The sequence below is a fragment of the Protopterus annectens genome, chromosome 11.part0 (assembly GCF_019279795.1).
Source record: "Protopterus annectens isolate FY-2018-M chromosome 11.part0, PAN1.0, whole genome shotgun sequence".
Classification (NCBI taxonomy): domain Eukaryota; kingdom Metazoa; phylum Chordata; order Ceratodontiformes; family Protopteridae; genus Protopterus; species Protopterus annectens.
The window spans coordinates 200,652,156-200,674,836 of NC_056745.1; the positions used below are offsets into that span (position 1 = coordinate 200,652,156).

A 22,681-nucleotide genomic window follows, 5' to 3' on the forward strand; every position below is an offset into this window, starting at 1 on the left:
TTCAGACCACAATCTTCTTTAATAAACAAAGAGTAAAATTCAGTAGATTCAGCGCTATCGTCTGCTGCAAGCAGACTTCATCAGAATAATGAATACACAGTGCCTCTCTTTTTTATATTGTTATATTGAAACAATTTACTACATAATTGTTATAATTAATAATTAATTAAATCTGTGAATTGAAGCAATTATAACACTAATATTCCGTAAATGCATCACTTCCTTGTATGGTCATGCCACAAAAGGCAGGAAGTGTATGTAAACACGAATCTTTAAAATGCGTGCTTTTCTAAATGCTTTGCATTCTGCCATTCAGAAATTTCTTTCCTTTCTTTTCCATATAAGGCAAATTAATGCATAAATTAATTTAAATACACAGTTTTCTATTTTCTTTTGTAATATGTAATATAATGTAAATATACAAATATGAAATGTACGTGTTCACATAATAAACAATTAAATATATGCACATAGGTTTGAATAAATTAAATTACTAACAATATTTACAGAATTCATTTGTAGGAACTTGTTTTGGAAATAATAAATTTACAATCGTTTCATACTTATGACGTGTAATTCATGTAATAACATATAAAACTATTCATTAAAATTTTCAATAAAAATATCGCTCTTCTTGATAATACCTATTATATAGTGTATTGACTTCTCATTATATTTTAATTAATTTTCTTTTCTATTTATATAGAAGTTTAAGAAAAGTCCTTCGTCATTTTATTATTAAAAATGTGTTAAACGTTTATATCGGATAAAAATGTTAAAATTATCAAATAATGTTCTACTTTTCATTGTTTATAACAGGAAAATCTCACCAAGGAACTAGACAATATAACAATATTAAAACTCGAATATAAAGTTACTGTGACATAAATAACAGTGTATAATTTACATAAATCTTATATAAAATGTGAAATTGATTTATATATTGTATATCCAAAAACACTGATGCAAAAAGCAGTGTGGGGTGGAATTGATAATTGTATCACCCATAATGCCATATTTCTTAAATAAATAATATAAAATATAATTATCTATATTATATATACCTTTCTTAAAAATGTGTTGATTAAATTAACATATTTTTATTACTTATTTGTTGATTTAACTTTTAAATCCTTGAGGCCTTATCTATTAATATGGGTTTAATACTTATATATTCATTAAGCCCTGGAGGGGTATTTGATCTTAATAATAATAATTGCCATCTCATTTCTTTCTGCAACAAAACATTTTTGATATTACCCCCCCTGGTGTCCTTTTTAATAATTTCCACAATTCCAAACTTAAAATCTGTAAAACTTTCACATTCCACAGAATGTTTAAACAAGGCATTAGTCTCCTTTCTCCTTTTAATATCGTTGGTATGTTCGTAAATTCTCTCTCTGAGAGTCCTCTCAGTCTTACCCACGTAAAACGAGTCACATTTAGAACAAGTGGCCAAATATACCAACATCCTGCTCCTGCAGTTACCTTTACAAAATGTTATCTTACTTTTTAAACTATTCTGAAGTGTGATTTCTACTAATGAATTAATATATGCACACTGCCTGCATCTGCCACATTTTGTGGTACCTTTCTTTCGGTCATTGTTATTTGCCTCGGCCTCAAAGATTCTTTTAAAGTTTTTTGCAGTTTTATATGTAAAATTTGGTTTTTTTCCAACCACTTCATAAATATCTTTGTTGGTTTTGAAAATGCTCCAATTATTTTTTATAATCCCAGTAAAACAATCTGAGAAGCCATTATATTCAACAATGCACGCACTTTTGTAATCAATGTTTTCATCAGTGTTCGTGTTGTTAGGGGTAAATCTTTCACCTAATAATGGTTTAAATTTTATACCCCAACCCTGATATACTTCTGTTAAAATGTCACCTACAAATTGTGTTGGATACCCCCTTTCTATAAATTTTTCCAATAAAAAGGAAAACTCTTTCTCCAAGTCTTGTTTTTGGGAAGTCATTCGTGCAATCCTTACAGCTTGACCCTTGACTATACTTTTCTTTTGGTGTAGGGGGTGTTGGCTGTTGAATTGCAAATAACTATTACACCACGTTTCCTTACGAAAAATGTTAGATTTAAAGCCACTAGTTGTCTTACTTAAGGTGATATCCAAGTAGTTTATATTTTGCTGTTTAATCTCATGAGTGAAAGATAAGAAAGTAGTGGTTTGATTTATATAAGACATAAAGTCTTTTAAGTCATCAGGGGTATCTTCTTCCCATAATAAAAAGATATCATCTAAAAATCTCAGATATATCTTTATATTTTTCATATATGGGCTTTGAAAAATATTTTCTTCCTCCCATCCGAGAAGTACCATATTTGCATATATGGGGGCACATGCTGCCCATAGCTACTCCAGTGACTTGTTTATAATATTCTCCTTGAAACATTATAAAATTGTTATCGAGGACCATTTCTGTCAACTCTATTAATAATTTTCTATTATCATCTGTTGTATTGTAGTATTTGTACACACTATTCTCAAAGTATTCAAACCCTTCGTTTCTAGGAATGCAAGTAAATAAATCTTTCACGTCTATTGTCACCAATTTTATTGTTTCTGACCACAAGTTATTGGTAATTTTTCCTAAAAAATCCCATGAATCTTGTACCAAATGAGTTTGATTTTTCACAATTTCTTTCAAATGGTAATCAATATAAACTGCTAGTGGTTGAGTTTTTGATCTTTTTGCTGACACTATAGGACGAAAGGGAGGTTTGAAAATATTCTTATGTATCTTGGGTATTGCAAAGATATGTGGTATATAAGGATATGTCTGCTTTAAGAAATTGTAAGTTTCCTTCCCAATTCTAGTATCTATTAGATATTCTTCCAACCAACTGTCACTTCTGCCGTAGGCAATTTGTATTTCATTATACGATACTGTGGTGTAGGTCTTTTCATCCATTAATAATTCTGTTAGAATATTGTTATAAACTTCTTGACTAAAAATGACCATTCCACCGCCCTTGTCAGGTTGCATTAACCTCAAATTTGTATCTTTTATTAAATTTTTCATCAATGTTGTTTCTTTTTCATTTAAATTCATATTTTTGTGCAACCTTTTAGATTTTTCATAAGTATCGTAGATGTCGTTGGTTACTATAGCTTCAAAGGTCCCTATCAAAGGGTGTAATGGGGGATTGTAAATACTACTTCTACTAGGACCTTGGCCGCAACTTGAAGGTTCATTTTGTCTCCTCAGAGTAATTTGAATCAGTCTATTGACCTTCCTGTATTTTTCCCAAACTACTCAAACAGATCGGAACAAAAGTTACATTATCTTGATGTTCACTGCCAACTCAGATATTATTTGGACAGAACAAAACAATTCAGGAAATCCGATCAGCTCTTTGTTTCTTGTGCTGATAACAAAAAAGGCCTTCCCGTCTCAAAAGTGACCTTATCTAGATGGCTTTCTTCTGTCATCTCTGAAATTTATCAGCTCAGGGGAAAACAGCTGTGCTCGAAACCTAAAGCGCATTCAACCAGAAGCTTAGCCACTTCCACAGCTTTTCAAGCTAGACTTCCATTAGACACTATTTGTGCAGCAGCCACTTGGGCCACTCCTCATACCTTTGTTTCTCATTACAAATTGGATTTGGCCTCAGGGACAGAGCCAGTTTTGGCTCTACAGTTCTCAAGAGTCTGTTCCATTGAGCCACCCAGGATAGAGGTGCTAGGGGGCCTCCCATCAAGCAAGAATGAAGGCGAGATTGACAACAACATTGAGAAGTTATGTACCTACCATAACGTTCCATGTTAGTTGTCTTCTCTTCTTGCGATCCCTCCTTCCCCTGGCCTGACAGACCTTTTTCTCTACATGGAAGAATGCTTCTTAAGACCATACAATCCTGGTCTTCCTAACCCATCCTTCAGGCTTTTCTCTGCCTTCTTTCTTCCTTTGGGAAGTTTTTATGCTAGGTGTTGTGCCTATGGACAACAACGAGATCTGGGTACTTACCGCCTTGCATCATGGGATATGGGGCTGCCTCGAGCTGGTAAAAGTGACTCTCGAGCTTAGCAGTGAGCGAGGATCGCTCCTCAACCCATCAAGCAAGAAAGAAGGCGAGAGAAGACAACTAACATGGAATGATATGGTAGGTACATAACTTCTCATTAATTGATTGTATTATTAAAGCTGGAGTGGTACTCCAAAACTGCCATTCTAATGAAGTTTTGGTGAAGGACAAAAGCACTTAACTCTGATTTTGTGCTGTAATAAACTTGGATTTTACTGTACTACTGGTGGCTTTGTGCTTGAGTTAACATAGATTTTTTTTAGTTTTTATTAGTTGAGGTTTGGATCTGACATTGGGCACACCTGTTTTTGGATTACAAAAGGTATGTACTTAGATTAAACCTTCCCTTCTCACCCCTGCATTTTTGTCAAGTCTTTTTGCTTAAGGTGAGTGAGTGGGGAAGGTTCGGTTGTTCCCTTTTTCATGGAGTTCTTTGTCCTCCTTTATGTGGAAAATATAAAAGAGTATTGGTATGCAAACATTTTTTGAAGCATCCATTTGGTTTTCTGTTCACACTTTTCTAAACACTGTAGGCTGATTCTTATTTCCAGAACTGTACTTGGAAGGACTTTCCTTCTCTGTTAAAATGTATGCCTCTGCCATTTTGACTTGCCTGCTTTTGCACCCATCTTTTTCTCATCCTACCCTTGAGCAATTTCTCAAGGTTATTAATTCATCTCTGTCCTCCCAGGAGGATCTGCACCCCCCCCCCCCCCCCGGACCTGAAATTTGTAGCAGAAAAGCTGATATTGCCACTGCTTTGAGCCTGCTGCCTCCTCTAACCTATTGTCATGAGATTCATGTTGCTTTAAAATGTTCCTGTTCTATACTTCTCTGTGGTTGGTTTATGTTGTAGCATTGCTCCGATTTCCACATCCGAGCATACCTGGCTTTTCCAGCATGTAATTTATTGCCATTTGGATGTTCGTATGCATTTTGCACTGCATTATAGTGTGTGGTACAGGCCTTGCTGGAGTACAGTGCATCTCTAAAACCTGCCATTTATCTAACTTGTTAAAGTACGGCTGTCCTTCATAATGAGTATTGCTGCATGAATTCATAAGCATCATAATCTTTATCCACATTTTTACATGGTGTTTAGGGTATCATGCCAGCTGTCACCACCTCCCAATTCAGTACTACTCTCCTACCTTCTTGGGTAGTCAAGTCTGACGGTCTCCGGTCTTCCCCCATGGAGCCATCCATCTCTTGGCTGGATGTCTTCATCTTCTTTTGCCTTCTTCCTGTCTATCCTAAATTTGCTTTATCAACTCTTCTGCTTTCCTGCACATGTGACTGAACCACTGTAATCTGTTTTCCTTAACCAGCTCTCCATCTTGGGGCTACTTTGGCTTCTGCTTTGATGTCCACATCTTTTCATCAGTTCCACAATGTGCATCCTGTCACCCACCTCTGACATTTCACCTCCATCAGCAAAGGCTTCCTCAACTACATTGTCTTCACTGTCCCAGGCTTGTGGGTCATACAAAAGCAATGGTCTTGACAGTGTTTTATTCTCCTTATCTTATATGTTGTTCTTGCTTTAGGAAAAAAAGAAAAAATATGTGCAGTTTGATGTCCCAAGAAGAGAGTGGCTACAGTCTCCTACCATGGCATTATAGGAAATTCTGCAATAAACAGAACTTTTTCCCTGCCAAATTGGATGGTCTGAATGTCATTCATTTTTTTTTGTTTGTTTTTTTTTTGTGTCCTTCATAGACCCGTGACCAGTGGAGCTCAACTTGACAGCACTGTTGCTTGCTCTCTATGTCTGTAGGTGCACACTCATAGTAAAGCACTATAAGAGGGTTGAGGGACCAGTGTATATAAATTCAGGTGCATATTGGTCCTTTGTAGCGAGATCTTTACCATCAGACTGAAACCTCTTTTTAGAGATGGGTGTATTGTTTGTCGTCCACTATGAAATGCTGAAATAGTTTTTAAAAACCACAGCTTGAGGCTGTGCTCTGTCGTGTAAGTAGTTGCTCACTGCAAGACTTTATTTTAAAAGTTTTAATTTGCATGTTGAGAAGCATGCACTTAGTGTGTTCAGAAACGTCTGTCGTCATATGCGTATACTGACACTTCATTCATCTTTATGGATTTGTTGTCCATTAGGGTGTATTTCATCTGAGCTGCCCTGTAATCTATTACTATGTATTTGTTGTCCTTGAATTTTAAAAGCTTTGGAGGGACTGAATTTGGTCCATCTCCTTTCCTTTTCAGAATAACTTATGTCTTTACTATAATGATACATTGAGTTATTATTTAACAGTAACTTTTAAGAAGCAGGGCTAGCCACCTGGCAGTGTAAACCTTGGCCCTATGTGATTGTCACTGTTGAAGTGACACCCCGACCCCATGTGCAGAATGAGGAAAAATGAGTTGTAGGTAGATAAGATGTGTGGTAAGTCTGCTGGTGGTTCACTTCCAGGTGACTAAATGCTTACTTTGATCTAATTTTAGTAGCATTTCAGTTGTCTTCCATCAGATTTCATGTTTATATCTTGGATTGCTGTATGTGAGGATGTCTGTGCTTTTGTCCCATGTAGTTTTAATTGAAGTTTGTAACAAAAGTTAAGAGAATATTGGGGTTAAAGAAAAATGGTGAAAACTGCGGAGGTATTTGCATTTTTGAGTACTTCTATTTGGGACTTAAACTATTTGCTGAGTTGTTGTACTTGCTAGTCACTTTTCTCAAGTGTTGATTAAATGTTCATACTTATTTTAAATGCCTGAATTATGTGGCACATTAACAGTTTTCATGGTTTCTGACCGTACTGCGCTCATATTTCGATTTTGCAGGCTAAGGAGTCATGGGAGATGAGTACTGAAGAGAAGTTGGAACAAGGATCTATTGTAAAGGAAAAGGGTACTCAGTACTTCAAAGTAAGTAGACACAGGAAATAGAGTTTCTGCTATTACTGATCTGTATACCTCTTCGTCTCCCTTCTGTAGTATAACCTGTTTTGAAAGAATTAGTATGAACAAACCTGAATTTTTTTTCTGCGAACAAAGTGAATTGGAATGTCTGCTTATTGACAAAAAGTACTGTTGCTCTTCATAAACTAAGCAACCAGTTAAACAAATAGAAACCTTTATAAAGGGTGTATGAGTAGTGCTTTTTTAGGCCACTTACTTCATTCCAACTAGGTTAGTGGGGGAGAGAAAGTCCAGACGTTCGCACCTTTGGTGGGGCCTAGTTTGACAAATACAGTTATGAGTTAACCGAAAGCACAAAATCCAGGAAAACTGAATTACTTCATAAAATCTTATTCTTAATGTTGTCAGCTTGCGTATCTTTACTCCTTTTATATAAATGTGGTCATCAGTGCTTTTGTTCTGGAAGTACATGCTGGGGACTTTGAGTGGAGGGTGGGGATGGAGGGAACCAAACAAACACCAGCCTTCAAATAAAGCATGAGTACTTGGGAGAGTAGTAGTTCAGGGGTACAGTGTGTACATCATTACCCTGCTTAATGGAACTGCAGCACTCAAATGAATATTTCATTTGTGTTCATGCAGTAAAAGCCGTGGAGGTCTGGGCAGCTGTGGGGAATACTAGTGTGTTGCTAGGTGTTACTTTCATATTGGGATTCATTAATTTGCCTGGTATATTTGTTAGTCTTAGTGGCTTGTGGTTTTGAAAGGTCTAAGACTTGTTAGCACAGTTTAGTGGTGAACACAGGTAAATACTTCAGACTCAATACCAAATAATGATTTGCATTTCTGTGACTTATTTAGCTGTAAGCTAAAAAAATAATACATTAGTAGAAAATTTGTTTTTTCATTCACTATGCATGCCTATATTTTGTAAGGTTTTGGCAGCAACCATTATCCAGTAGTCAAAGCAGAAACCTATGTATCTCCTAGACTTGTTGACTAACTTTTGTTTTGGCTGTTGAAGTCATTGGTGGAGAGTAGGGGAAGTTCTTGCCAGACGCGCTTCACTGTCAGATTTTGGATTCCTCTAAAATTACTGATGTCCTTCTATTCATCTGTTACAGTATTCTTTATATCGGGGAGTTGCCTGCCCAGGCGGCCCAACATCAGCCAGTATACCAAAGTCTTTCACTACCATGTGGTGCGTGGTATGTCTGACATAGGCTGCTATCAAATGTAGGCTATAAAAGTGACATATTCACGCACCATCCTCGGAACTTATTTGCCACCAGCTGGATTGCCAGTCCCAGATGTTGCTCTGCTGTCGGAATCGCTTTCTTCATTACAGGTAAGTGCTCTGGTGGGGAATCTTTGTGTCTTTTGCTACTATTTGTTATTGGTTGAGAGTTGTCATCCAAGAAGGGGAAGTGTGACTGTGGAAGGCAAGTTCTACACAAGGATAGTCACTCTCCATGCCGCCTTTGTTTCGGGCCCCACCACGACCATAAAAATTGATTTGTCAGTCGTTCATGCCCAAAACCCTTTGTGGCCAACTTTCGTCCTTCACTGTTTACTTGGCGAACCAACACTTTGAAATTTTTAGCCAAAAGTGTGATGGAAGGTTCCTCGGGCCCAACAACCGAGCAGAAGGCCAAAAGCTTATGCCCAAAGCCGAAGCTGAGCCTCTCCCCATGGAGGTCTTTCCTGAGGAGCATAATAGCCTAGAGACATACTCCATTCTGAATCTAGATCCTCAGGCTGAGCCAGTTTTGCAGGTCGCCTTAGCACCAGACTCCAGCACATCCAGGGAGGCCTTACAAACAGAGTCCCGATGTCCAGGGGGAACTCAGGCTCATTTTGTCGGAAGGCCATAGAGGAATCACCCAGATTGTAGTGAGGGAAGATGTCCGCTCGGATTTGCTGGAGTGTAGGCCTATGCCCGGGCCTCTCCTCTTTTCTTTGGATGGATACTTCTGCTAAGAAAAAGCAGAAAACTTAAACATTCCTCATACCCACAAAGAGTAGCATAATTTTGCCCAGTGTTTGTTCAAGGCCTTCCTCTGGGTCCCCACTCCCTTCTCGCTCTTAGCCCTCATCACCCCCAAAAAAGGGTCAGACCTCAAGCTACTTCAGAGGATGAGTCTTCCCCTGATGAGGACAGTGATTCTTTACCTTACTCCTCTCAGATTCCTTCCCTCTTGCAATACGCCTCCCCAGAGGAAGACTGTAATAGGGTGGACTTCCCTTAGGCGAAGATTTCATTTGGGGGAGCACTTTCAAAATTGAAAGACCATTTTAAATGGGACAGTTCTTCGATGTCAGAGGTACAAAAGAGATGCTACAATCTCCTCTAGGTGGAGACCCCTAGTCCTTCAGCTGTCCCTCTAGTTATTCCTGCCTTTCTGGATGCCTTTGCCTCCATGTCCCTACATCTTGACTGACAGCCTCTGGCCCCTAAGAAGCTGGCTAGATGTTGTCAAGTGCCTCAGTACTGCAATTTCCTTTTTAAAGCCCCTGTGGCATACTCTTAGGTCATCTCTGTAGCCTCTGATAAGGCCTTGAAATCCCTTCCTTTCCACTTCCCTTCTCCCCTTGATAAAGACAGTTGGCGACTCGAGTGGTTGAGGAAGAAAATCTGCACTTCAGCAAAGGTTTGCCTGGTTGAGACCAAACCCTTCCTGAGAAACATCAAGGTGAAGCTTATGGATGCTCCCCTTGACCACTCTGCCTTGTTCGGTAAACCATCATCTGAACTTCTCAAGTCCAGTTCCAAAATTTCACAGGAACTATCCTGGAAAATGGGTCTTTGTCCACAGGCAATCCCGGATCCCCCCCAGCCAAGCCCTCCAAGGTGAGTAAGAAACCACATTACTTCTCAGCATCCACAGCTGCTTCCCATGTGGCTAAGTAATGCTTTCTGATAGAACAGGGTCACGTCCTTCTATTAATCTGTTGCAGTATTCTTACATGAGGGAGTTGCCTGTCAAGGTGACTATTTGACGTCGGCCAGTATTTCAAAGTCTTTTACTACTTTAAGGCACGCAGTGTGTCTGACCTAGGCCATTATCAGAGGTTGGCCATAAGAGGCGTACATGTGCACTGTCTTTAGAACTTCTTTGCATCCATTCAGATCAGTTGCACCCAGTCAGATCGCCAGTCCAGAATGTTGCTCTGCTGCCAGAATTGCCTACTTCTGTAAAGATAAATGCCCCATTGAGGAAACCTATTTTTGTCTTTTACTGCTGCCTTATTTTTGATTGAGGTTGATGTCATCCAGGAAAGGGAAGTGTGACTGTGGAAGATGGATTCCACATAAGGATAGTCTTTTCTAGTGCCTCTTCTGTCTTGGGCCTCAACACGACCATAAAAACTGCTCAGTCTGTCCGTCTTTTGTGCCAAAGACTCTCCAAAGTTGGTTATTGTCCCTCATAATTTACTAAGAAAATCAATACCTTAAGCTTTTTAGCTAGGAGCGCGATGGAACGCTCCTTAGACCACACAACAGAGCCTATCAAGCGTAAGGCCAAAAAACCAAGGCCCGAAGCCAAAGTTGTGCCGCTTGATACTGATATCTCTCCTGAAGCACATGAGAGCTTGGAGACGCGCTCCGTCATGAAACTGGATCCACAAGTTGCGCCCATGTTTGTGTCCAAAGACCCCAGAGGATTTACCCAGATCGTGATTGGTGAGGACATTGACTCGGACTTGGTCAAATGTAGGCCTACATCCAGCCCTCCTTTGCATCGCATAGATACCCCTGCAAAGAAGCAAAACTAGACATCTCTCTCCACTTCCAGACCCACAGAAGGAATTATCACTCAAAGCCTATTCCTGAGGCCTTCCTCAGGTTGGACAACTTCCCCTTTTGCCTGGCCTACCTCCCTTCAGAAGAGACCTAGGCCTTCAGCTATCTCAGAGGAAGACACCTCATAAGAAGAGAGTGATTCTCTGGATTATTCTTCTAAATCCCCTCACCCTTAGATTGCACTTCCCCTGAGGAAGGTTCAAATGGAACAGAATCTCCAATGGAGGAAATTTCCTTTGGGGAGACCATTTCTAGGATGTGAGATCACCATATGCCTATCCCTTCCCAGCTGGGAATCCATAACTTTAAGATGCCTGGGTCCTGTACATCATCAAACATGGATCATTTTTAGTTTGGCACACTGTGCCCCATTTCAGGGGTCTTCCTCAACCCCCAGCAGATCAGATTCCTCTTTTTCCCCCAGGTACGGGAAACCCCGTTAGAACAGTGTAGAGTATAACCAGTTCCCACTCAACAAAAAGGAACAGGCTACTATATCCACATATTTCTGGTTCCTAGAAAGGAGGGGCCATGGAGACCCATTCTAGATCTTTCCTTTCTCAAACCTTTCTTAAAGGTGCCTTTCAGCATGCTAACTCTGCAGGCCTTCTTTCCTTGGATCCACCCCACACGTCTTGCTGGCATCCATAGAGACATCAAGGATTCTACCTACATGTTCCCATACATCCCAGATTCATGAAAGTTCTACATTTCTCTGTGGGTTCCTGGCAGTTTCAGTTCTCTGCCTTGCCCTTTGGTCTTTCTACAGCTCCAAGAGTTTTCACAAACTGTTTAGCTCCAGTGGTCACATTCTGCTGACTCCAAGGCATCCAGGTCTTCCCTTACCTGGACAACCTACTGATCCAGGCCAATACCCCGGAGGAATTGCTGAGCAACCTTCACTCAGCCATTGCCATCCTACAATGCCTAGGAGTCATGGTCAACTTCAACAAATCTACCCTCATCCCATCTCAAGACCATCTCTTTCTGGAGTGCAGATTCCAAACAGAAAAAAAATGATAGTGTCTTTCCCACCCCAAAAGGCTCAGGAGCTCTGTCAAACTTTTCTCCTAGATCCTTCCCCTATAACAGTTGTCAGCAAGACAGTTTTTCATAATCCTAGGACTGATGGCCTCCACCATCCCTATGCTATCCCTGGACAAGACTCCACACGAAATTTCAATGGTTCCTAAAATCCATGTGGACACAGCAAGCTCACCCACAAAAATTTCTTATACCACTCCTTCCTTGCCTCAACAAGAGCTCCTGTGATGGATGCAGCAAATATCCACAAACCCAGCATTTCCTATTCACCCACTCCCCCCCCCCAACCCAGAACTTGTACACAGATGCTTTCGATATAGGCTTGGGGGGGGCAGTTTTGGGCCCACAGATTGTTCAAGGACAATGGAGCCCCTCTCAAGGAAAGGACCACATAAATGTAAAATCGATGAAGGCATTTATTCCAGCTATTCAGGCCTTCCAACCTCTCTTCAGCTCAGGATGGCTACTGATCTACACAGACATGACACTTCGGTGGTATGTAAACAAGTAGGGGGGGGACAAGATCCTTCCTTCTGTGCAGATTAGCCTTGCAAGTTTGGGAGCTCGCAAGTCAACTTAAGCTCTCTTTTCTGGCGGTCCACATTACTTCCAGTCAGAACTCTGTGGCAAGACACACTAAACAGATCCACAACACAGGCCCACGAATGTTTGCTTCATAGGGATGTGATGTTCGTGTTTCACTGTTGCAGTCATTACACTTGGTTTATCCTGCTGGCAGGCTACCTGCAGTCGGCCCGAGTTCCAAAGTCTTGGTTTGGCGTCTGTTGCTGTCGCCTCTTCCCTGACATCAGTGCGCCCGGGGTATAAAAGATGCAACCTACGCCATTTTCTTCAGTCTTTCTTGCCGTGCGGTGCCCGAAGCAACAGCAGTTGGCAAGTGCTGGCCGGCCGAATCCTGAGATTTTTCGAAATTGAATTTCAGAACCGAAGTGTTCAATAAAGCTAAGTACCCCGTTGGGGAAACTTTTTCTTGCTCCAGACCGATGTCTGTAAAAGTTAATTGTATTTCTTGTGTGAAGCAAATACCTCATAAGGACTTTCACTCTTAGTGTATTCCTTGCCTAGGCCCTGACCACGACATTACCACTTGTCGGTTTTGTGCTAGATTCAATAAACGCACTATTAAACGTCGGTTTGATTTTGCTTTACATTATTTTGGCCGAAGGTTTAATTACATAATGCCGCCGGAACAACAGACAATTTATAAAAAAAACGCAAAGACAAAGAAAAGGACAGGCATCCAAGGTCCGAAACAGACAAAGCCTCTTCTAGGCCAGTTGCCGGTTCTCAGTGAGGTGCTTTCGCAGCCCCTGTCACCTGCTACCTCAGAGCCACAGGCCATATCAGACAGCCACATGTAGACACCGAGGCCTGTAGAAACTCAAGGTATTGGGCCTACGGAAACTATTCCCTCAGATGGGTCTGGAGCCACTGAGCAGGCATCGGCTTCTGAGGGTGTTTCAGACCTTCACAGCTTACAATTAAGCCCACTACAGCAGCCAAGGCAAAGTCAAAAACACCATTAAAGACAAGGAAACAAGTATAGCATTCTCCTGAACAGTCATCCATGCCAAAGAAACAAATGCTTAAAATGGCCGAAGACCTAATTACTTTAATCAGGGGTTCCCATCCCCCTCCTGACAAAAGGCCTAGGCAAGACACAGACTGATTCCTCTGACCAGGTTTCTATTTCCTCTGATTCCTCTTCTGATCAGGGATATTCTCTCCCTCCCTATGAGGACTCTGATGCAGAAGAGTCTATACCATCAGCCTCTCCGCCTGAGGATTATTCTTTTGGGGAAACCCTGCACACCATGAGGGAGCATTTCCATTGGGAGAGCCAGGATTATTCAGAATCCAAGAAAAGGCTCAGAGACTTTATTTTATTGCCCCAGCACAGGCCCCTGGCTATTCCCCCTGTGCTTGATATTGTTGATGTTTTCTCTGAATCCAGTCTGACTCTTGATTCTTTACCCCCTGCACCAGTCAAGCCACACAGGTACTACAGGGTCACTGACTCTCATAAATTTCTTTACAAAAACCCTGCTGCAGATCCAGAAACAATTTCAGGGTCCTAAAGGGGTTAAGGCTTCAACTGCTAAAATCCTGTCCCCTCTGATAGGGATTCCAGAGCTCTGGACAGATGGGTGAAAATGTATACACTTCTGCTACTTTAGCTGTAAGGGCTTTAAATTGCCAGTTTCACATGCTTAAATGTCAACAGTACCTCATGTCCTTGTTAAAACAGAAAATGGTTTCAAACTCAAAGTCCTGACAGTAAGGAAATGCAGGATTTATTGCATGTAGCTGAACAGGTGGGAAAGCATACTCTGCAATGTAGTTTTGATTCATTAAAGGCTTCTTGTAGAGCCGCAGTTACAGGCTCTGTTATTCGAAGGCATGCTTGGTTGAAAGAATAAAGTTTACCTGACCATGTTAAAGTAAAATTATTGGATGCTCCACTACAGCATGATACTTTGTTTGGTGTTAAGGCAGAAGAGGTGTTAAAGAAAATGGAGGATAAAGCAAAATCAATGCGGACAGTAAAAAATTTATTGTAGGTTCAACCACCTAGGTTTAGCAGAAACTGGTCTTCAAAAAATTGGTCCTTTCCGGTGTCAGGCCACAAAGAGGCAGATACAGACGCCCAAGAGGCAGATCTCCGCCCCAAGGCTCCTACAGACCTAAACAATGGGGTGCTTCAGCCCCCAAAGGAGGAGAAGACAAATCACAACCTTAAAGGAAACAGTCCCAATGACTTCCTTCTACAGATGCCAATCACTTACCTTTTGGCAGCACCTTTAGGGGGGAAGCTAGCACTTTTCTCAAAAAATTGACACACAATCACCCAGGGCAAATGGGTACTGAATATTGTTTCTCAGGGTTACAGGTTCCACTTTCACACGTTTCCAAAATCAAAAGGTATGCCAGATCTGCCACAAAACCCATGGGCAGAGGCGCAAAAACAAATTGCTGCTCTCATGGACATGGGAGCTATTCAAAGAGTACCACAGCAAGAACAGGGGCAAGGATTTTACTCAAGACTTTTCTTAGTACCCAGAAAGGACAAAGCCTGGAGACCAATACTGGACCTGTCAATCCTAAATACTTACCTGGATGTTCCAAAATTCAAAATGTTAACACTGCAGCAACTTCTACCCATGCTGGGCAAGAAGGCTTGGCTAGTTACTTTGGACCTCAAGGAGGCATACCTGCATGTCCCAATCAGACAATCTTGCAGAAGATACCTCAGATTCATAGCAGGCTCAATGCATTACCAATTCTCTGCACTGCCCTTTGGCTTATCTGCTGTGCCCATGGTCTTCACAAAATGCCTGGCACCAATAATTGCATTTTGCAGATAAAAAGGAATTCAAATATATCCCTACTTGGACGACTGCCTTACTCAAGCAGAGAGCAAGGACATTCTACTAAAGCATCTGGCGTTTGTAAGAAGATTACTAATTTGCCTAGGGTACACAGTAAACAAAAAGAAATCAAAACTAGTGTTTTCTCAAGAGATAATATTCTTGGGTGCAAGCTTAAATACAACCGCCCAGATAGCTTATCTCATGCCAGACAAACAAAGGCAACTGACTCATTACTTTCAACTGATGGCAACAAAAACCCAGTTCCCTGCAAGAAAAATTCTGCAGGCCCTGGGCTTCATGGCATCCTGCATTCTACTAATTCCATATGCAAGACTGCATATGAGGAAACTACAATGGTATCTAAAAAGTGTTTGGACTCAACATTGTCACAGCCTGGAGACTATCATAACTTTAATTCCCTGCCTACAACAGGGGTTTAGATGGTGGTCCCAAGCCTGTCACCACAACAAGGGACAGCCTTTCACCTTACCCACAGCCAGGCAGACAATAACAATGGATGCATCGGGTTATGTCTGGGGGGGGGGGGGCACGTATGGCAGGAAAATGTGTTTAGCGCACGTGGCCCAAGGAACAAATTCCTCTTCACATCAATCAGAAAGAGATGCTAGCTGTACAGAATGCCCTGACAGCTTTCAAGGACCTACTACATCCAGGAAAACTACTAATAAAGACTGACAATACCACAGTTATGTGGTACATAAGCAAGGGGGCACACATTCCTACCCCCTGTGCAGGCAAGCCATGCCTTTGTGGCACACAGCACTGACCTATCAAGTACATCTGCAGGCACAATTCCTGCCAGGAACAAAAAATACACTGGCAGACGAGCTAAGCAGAAGTCTCATGGACCCTCACGAATGGAAACTAAATCCACAGGTGTTCAGCACGATAACAAGGAAATGGGGACGCCCGGACATAGATCTTTTTGCCTCACCTCACAATTGCCAACTACAGAAATTCTGCACAAGAACTTATCACTCTGAAGCATGGAATGTGGATGCTCTTTCATTCAGCTGGAAAGCCCTGACAAGTCTGTGCCTTCCCTCCAATGCCTCTTCTTACCAAGGTGCTCCTAAAAGTCAGACAAGAAAGGCCACAAATGATCCTGATTGCCCCGGGCTGGCCACGCCAGCACTGGTACCCAATCCTAAAGAGCTTGTCTCAAGGCCCAGCTTGGCCTTTACCTCAAATTCCTCATCTTCTGACTCAACAAAACAATCAGATTTTGCATAGTCAACTCAGAACCTTAAATCTGACATTTCAGCTCATTACAATACAGAACCTCCTATTTTTTCACATACTCTACTAAGACAGTACCTCAGAGCGGCAAAAAAACGCAAGACCCCCCAAGGAGAGCACCAGTACCAACTTGGGATCTCAATTTTGTTTTAGGAAAAACTCACACTGCCTCCTTTTAAACCAGCCAGCACAGCTGATATTAAATTCTTATGGAAAACTGCTCTGCTCCTAGCAATAACTTCAGCAAGAAGAGTCTCAGAGCCACATGCATTAATGGCTGTGGAACCTTTCATCATTTTTCACCAGGACAGGGTTTCTCTTAGGACAAACCCAACATTCATGCCAAAGGTAGTTTCCAATGTGGCCCTGAACCAATCCATTCATTTACTAACTTTCTACCCAAGTCCCCAGAATAAAGGGGAGAGACTTCTGCACGCTTTGGATATACAAAGGCAGCTACGATTCTACTTGGTCAAAACAAACGCTTTCAGAAAAACTGAGCAACTGTTTGTAGCCTATGCTGCAGGATCACAAGGAAAACCTATCAGACATTGCATCCGCTTCTGTTATGCACAACATGGCAAATCAGTGTCTAAGGACATTAGGCCACATTCTACCAGAGCAGCAGCCTTTCTCAGAGGAGTACCAACCCAGAGACATTTGGAGCTCAGTGCACACTTTCACCAAGCACTACCATTTACCTCTCTAGTCTAAATCCAGAGCAGGCTTTGCCACTGCAGTCCTGCAGGGCCTGGTAGCCTCCCCAAATCCAATTTAGACCCAGCTGCCCAACCTCATTTTTGGGATTCAACCCAAGTGTAATGACTGCAACAGTGAAACACTATGAACATAGTATAGTACAGTTGTGTACCTACCATAAATGTAGATGTTGGAGTGTATTCACTGTTGGCAGTCCAGGTTACCCACCCACCACCCCCCTTTTCATTTTTGGGACTTTTCTGTACTTTTCAACTCTATACAACCTATTTGGTGTATTTGCTTGTAGATGAAGGAAATGTTTATATTAGTACATGCATGCTTTTTGGCATAATTTTATTTTTCCAGCCTTCTTATCTGGGGGCACCTGACATCTGGGGCAAGAAAAACTGAAGAAAATGGTGTCAGCTGCATCTTTTATAGCCCTGGCACACTGACGTCAGGGAAGAGGCGACAGCAACCGACGCCGGACCAAGACTTTGGAACTCAGGTCGACTGCGGGTAGCCTGCCAGCAGAGGGGGCTGTGTGTGTGCGTTTTTCTATCTGTGTTTTGGTGGTGTAGGTTTTGAGGGACTATGTGATGAGTGTGGTGTGGTGCAAGTGTTTACCTTCTCCTGTTGACTGTCTAGTCCAGTCTTGGGTGAAGAGAGCTTTGCTTCCAGTTTAACTATATAAGTGCATCTCTCACAGGTTGTAGTATTGGGTGGTTGGAGGAGAGGGTTGTCTGTGTACATGAGGCAATTGCTGCTTTGCCCCAAGATGCCCAGATTTGTCAGGTAGACAGGAGAAAACCTCGGGAGCTGACTCTTAGACATGCCTGGATAGGTGCTTAAGTACGAACAACTGTTCCTCTAGACAAAGGAGGAAATTTGAGTGCTGTAGTAATTTATAGCTTATTTAGTGCTTACAAAGAGTTCTGAACAAGTGCTGAGCTCAAAGAAACAGATTTGAGTGCTAAAACTAAAAAACTGGCTAGTTCTAAGGGAAAAAGAGCAGACTGGTGCCGGGAATAGTTTAACCCTAGCTAAGTGACGATGCATAAAGTGTTTTTTTTTTTTTTTTTTTTTTTTTTTTAGATGACCGTATCAAATGAGCAAGTTAATTTAAACAAATTAACTAATAAAAAGCTAAAAACTGTGCCCCATTCCAGCAGTCTTCAATAATACAAGTTCTGTCTGCACACTCCTGCCACTAGGGTGCAGGGGAACCTTCTCCAAAAAAAAAAGATGGTCTGGATTAGTGCTCAAGTTATACAAACAAAGCTAGATTCAGCAGGTCTGAATTTAGGCTATGCTACAGTAAGCAAGGCGTACCAATTTCAGAAAGAAACGTTCAAATAAGGAGGCACAGTAAGCCTTTAACCAGAAACTCACAGCTCAGAAGGGCAGAATCTACTCTCTCCTCCCACAAGAGTGCAGACCACATCTTCTTAATGTAAAATAACTGGCCTGAAGCCAAAGTGCTTAAACCAGAACTAATACACTTTTAGAATAACCGACACTAAGCCTTCAGTCAGCAACTCCCAACTTAGAAGGATGTAAGCTATCTCTCCTGCTACAACGGTGCAGACCACAGACCACCTTAATGTAAAACAGCTAGTCTGAAGCCAAAGTGTTTAAACCAAAAGGCTTAGAATAACAGTTACAATTTAATCAGGCTACTAGCAAGCAGTAATAAATGCAGCAGAATAAATACAATTGAGCAATTTTAAGAAGAGGCAAAAGCAAAATAAAGTGCAATTTTTTTTTTTTTTTTTTTAGTAAAGTGCAAGGAGAGAGGAAGGAGGAGCAGAAGCAAAATTCAAGGTTAAGAACTTAAGTGGGTTGGCCTTCTCAAATGTTCTGATTGTATTAAGTAGAGTGGACACCAGACTGGGAGGGGTGTCCCAGATCAGATTTACAGCAGGGGCATGCAACTGCAAAGCCACTCCAACTATAACACCACAAGAATAGGGTGAGAGGGAGTGGGAAAAACAGTTTCAGGATAGATGAGAAACCGATGCCAGAAAATATAATAATTCAGTCAGGCAAAATTAAGACAATGCAGAACTCTGAACGGTTAAAATGCCAAGAAGTATACTAATCAGTTGCAGTGATACATTTCCAGATTGTTTGAGAATTATACTTCAGCCAGGAGTTATCTGAATTCTGCTCATATTCACTCGACACTTAATGACAAATTTGTTGAAAGTTAAATAAAACAGTCCTCTCCGTACCTCTCAACGGTACAGATTTTTACAGAATACCCAGGTGTTTGATTCACACTTTTGGTTTGCTTATCACAAAATTTGGTCTTCTGGCAAATAATTCGGGGCTAAAGTAAAAAATAAATAAATAAATGACAAGTTCCACAGTTCGTACCCTTCAGAAAATTCATGCTAATTGAAAAACTGATCTGAAGTAGTTACTTCATTTCCTCTGCAACTTGTGGGTATCTGATCCGACCTCTGATCCGAGCCGGCAGCTTTACTAGCTAAAAGATCCGAGCTCCTGGCTCCTCCCCTTTACCCATAATCCCCTGCTACATGCTCCCTTTCCTCAGATCGAGTTTGCCGCGGCTGAAAGAAACTTCTAGTGAAGAGCTCCTTAGGCTTGGGTAAGATCTTTTCAGTGAACCTTTGTCAAAAAGTTAGAAAAAAGTTTAAATTTTGTCATTGTGCGAGTGGTTTAGCTCCTTTTTGTCGAGTGATAGCCTTAGTTTTATTTTGTTGTGGTAATTTTAGCTTATATATTTTTTTCTGTCCCCTCCCCTTAGTGTGTGGGTGTGTTAGTGTGATGGCTGAGGGGCCCAAAGCTATCTTTTCTAAGTGCACTGAGTGTGGCCATAAGCTTTCCCCGGCTGATGGCCACACTCGGTGCATTTTGTGGCTGGGGGTGGCCCACTTATCCACTAGCTGCCAGATATGTGCAGCATTTAACCCCCGGGCCATCAGAGATAGGAACAAGTTGATCCTGGCGGACTTGTTACCGCAGGACACTTCTTCCTCTCCCTCTAAGGCACAAGCTGCTACTACAGCCCCCGTGCCTTTAGGCCCCCCGACTCTGCCTGGGGCTCAACCTCCCTCTGCTGCGCAGAGTTCAGGGGACTCTTGAGAGAGAAGAGGCATAAGGAGAAGGATAGAGAGAAACACAAAAGTCATAAGAGGCGGGCTGAGACTCATCCCTCAGCCCCGCCATCTAAAGCTACTAGCCGCTCTACGAGGGCCACTGGATCCCTCTCCCTCTCTGCTCCGTTCTCCTTGTTTCTCGCCGGAGGAGTACCGGTCTCCCTCGTTGTCGAGGCGGCCCTCCTGGCCCGCCTCGACTACCTCTAATAGGTCTACAAGAAGCCTGACTGACGCGGACATGGATTGGATGATGCATCGATTTCTGCAGACTCAGATGCAGATGGGGGTGCTCTGCCTCACCCTCCCCTCTGTGGGGGAGTGCATTCCCCCTTTTTGCCCTGATCACTCCTTCTCCAACTCGCTTTCAGGTTTTGGAGTCATCGGATCTGGGCCTTTTTGGAGCCGGGGATTTGTCGGCGCCGATATTTCCAGTAGCTTCGACGCCGACTGTACCCTCGAGTGTGTCGGATCCTAGCTCTCTGGGCCGAGAGCTGAGCGTCGGATCCATAGGGATTGGTGTGTCTTCGGCGCCCTTCAGGTTGGAGCACACTTCCCCCTCTGATCCGACTGCTTCGGCTCCGACACCGATCCCTGCTTCGGAGCCGAGGAGACTGCTTTCGGAGCCTGGGGAAAGAGGCTCGCCTTCGGCTTTTGAGGTAGTGGAGAGGGTTTCTGTCGTGGCCTTCCAAATCCCTGGTCCCGGGCGTCTGATCTTTCCGCTCCCCCTATGCATTTGGGTCTATCCTCCATCATCCGACCACTGGGACAGCCTGCTCAAACCCTCCAGTTAGTTCCCTTAGAGGAGCAGGACACCGTAGGTGAGCCCTCCTCGGGTACTTCCACCGAGGAGGTTCCTCGCAAACGGAAGTGTAAAAGGAGGCACCTGGACTCCCCTGAGTCCCTCACGACAGACACTGATTTGGATGAAAGGGAAGGTTCCCCAAGGTCACCCCCTGAGGATGTCTCCTTTGGAGACATCATGGAAATGTTGCGAATTAGAGGGGGGGTGGTCTGCCCAAAAATCTTCCTCTGGCAAGTCCGTGTTTCTGGAGGCGTTTGAGGCAGGTCCGTCTACCTCCTGGGTGTCCCCCCCCCGGCTGACCCCCTTGTAGACTTAATTACTACCAGGGCGTGGAAGGAGAAGGAGCCTGACACCGTGGAGCCAATTCCAAGACAGCCAGACAAAATTCTTAGCCCTCCTCCTGATAGGCAGGCAGGCCTGGTTTATGGGTTCACAGGCCTGGTTTATGGGTTCACCTGTGGATGCCATGTTGGTGGCGGCTGCTAAGAAGAAGGAACTCATGCAGGAGATTTCCTCGGTCCACCCTCCGGATAAGGAATCTCTGACGCTGGACCGCATTGGGAAGCAGATGTTTGCTTCAGCCACCTTCTCTGTAAGGGCGCTGAACTACATGGCACACATCATCAGACTCCAGCGAGACCTAATAAAGGAATACGCTGCAGCTCCACTGGAGTCCATGATGGTCGAGGATGAGAGGACTTTCTCGACTCGTATGGCCACTCTAAAGTGTATATCTAACACGTCTATGCGGCTTACGGAGGGATCCTCTAGAGCTAGCGGAGCAGGGGTCGTCTTGCGACGTCACGCCTGGCTCCGCCTTTGCGATTTTGCAGAACCCTTTAAGGTGTCCTTTGCGAACACGCCCTTTGACGGATCTTCGCTCTTTGGCAAGACCGTCCGCGAGACGCTGGTCCAAAGCGAAAAGGATGGGAAGACTGTCTGCCGTCGGGGTCCGCTTCTCTAATCCCCAGCGATCCTTTTCAAGGAATCAAAGGGGACAAAAGAAGATGTGATTCCGGAAGTCTCAGCATTCCTGCCCAGCTTCGGACCCCTCGTCCTTCAGAGGCAGAGGAGGTCAAAGTGGACGCCGGCCCAGAGGCAGAGGGGGGGCCGCGTAAGTTCAGGTCTAAAGAACCATTCTCTGACAGGCCCGTGCAACAGCCCTGAGGGCTTACCCGGCTGTCCCTCAATGGAGGCAGTCGGGGGGCGTCTGTCGGAGCACCTCAAAAATTGGGAGTCCATTACGACGGATCGGTGGGTGCTTCGAATCATATCCAGACGTTACACCATTCCCTTTTTAAGTCTTCCCCCTCCTACGAAGCGCCTCCCCGATGTCCCACCCGATCAAAGGGAGGTGGCAGCTTCAGAGGTTTCGAAGCTGCTTGAAAAAATAGCCATCCAGCACGTCCCCCCGGCCAGCTCAGATTGGGCAATTACTCCAGGTTCTTTTTAGTTCCAAAAAAGACGGGGGACTTAAGACCGATTCTAGATCTTTCTTCCCTGAACCTGTTCATTCCCAAAGAGAAATTCCAGATGTTCACTCTTCAATCAATTCTCCCCGTCCTTCGGGAGAACGACTGGATGTGCTCCATAGACCTCAAAGATGCGTACTACCACATTTTGA

At 43.0% G+C, this 22,681-nt stretch overlaps 1 protein-coding gene across 1 annotated transcript in view; it reads left to right on the forward strand.

Annotated features, from left to right (window-relative positions):
- FKBP4 (FKBP prolyl isomerase 4) overlaps window positions 1–22,681 on the forward strand; it is a 514,476-nt gene that overhangs the window by 459,172 nt on the left and 32,623 nt on the right. The window contains exon 6 of the mRNA XM_044087184.1: window positions 6,825–6,936. Coding sequence (XP_043943119.1) covers window positions 6,825–6,936 — 112 coding nt within the window. The remainder of the gene's footprint in view (window positions 1–6,824; window positions 6,937–22,681) is intronic.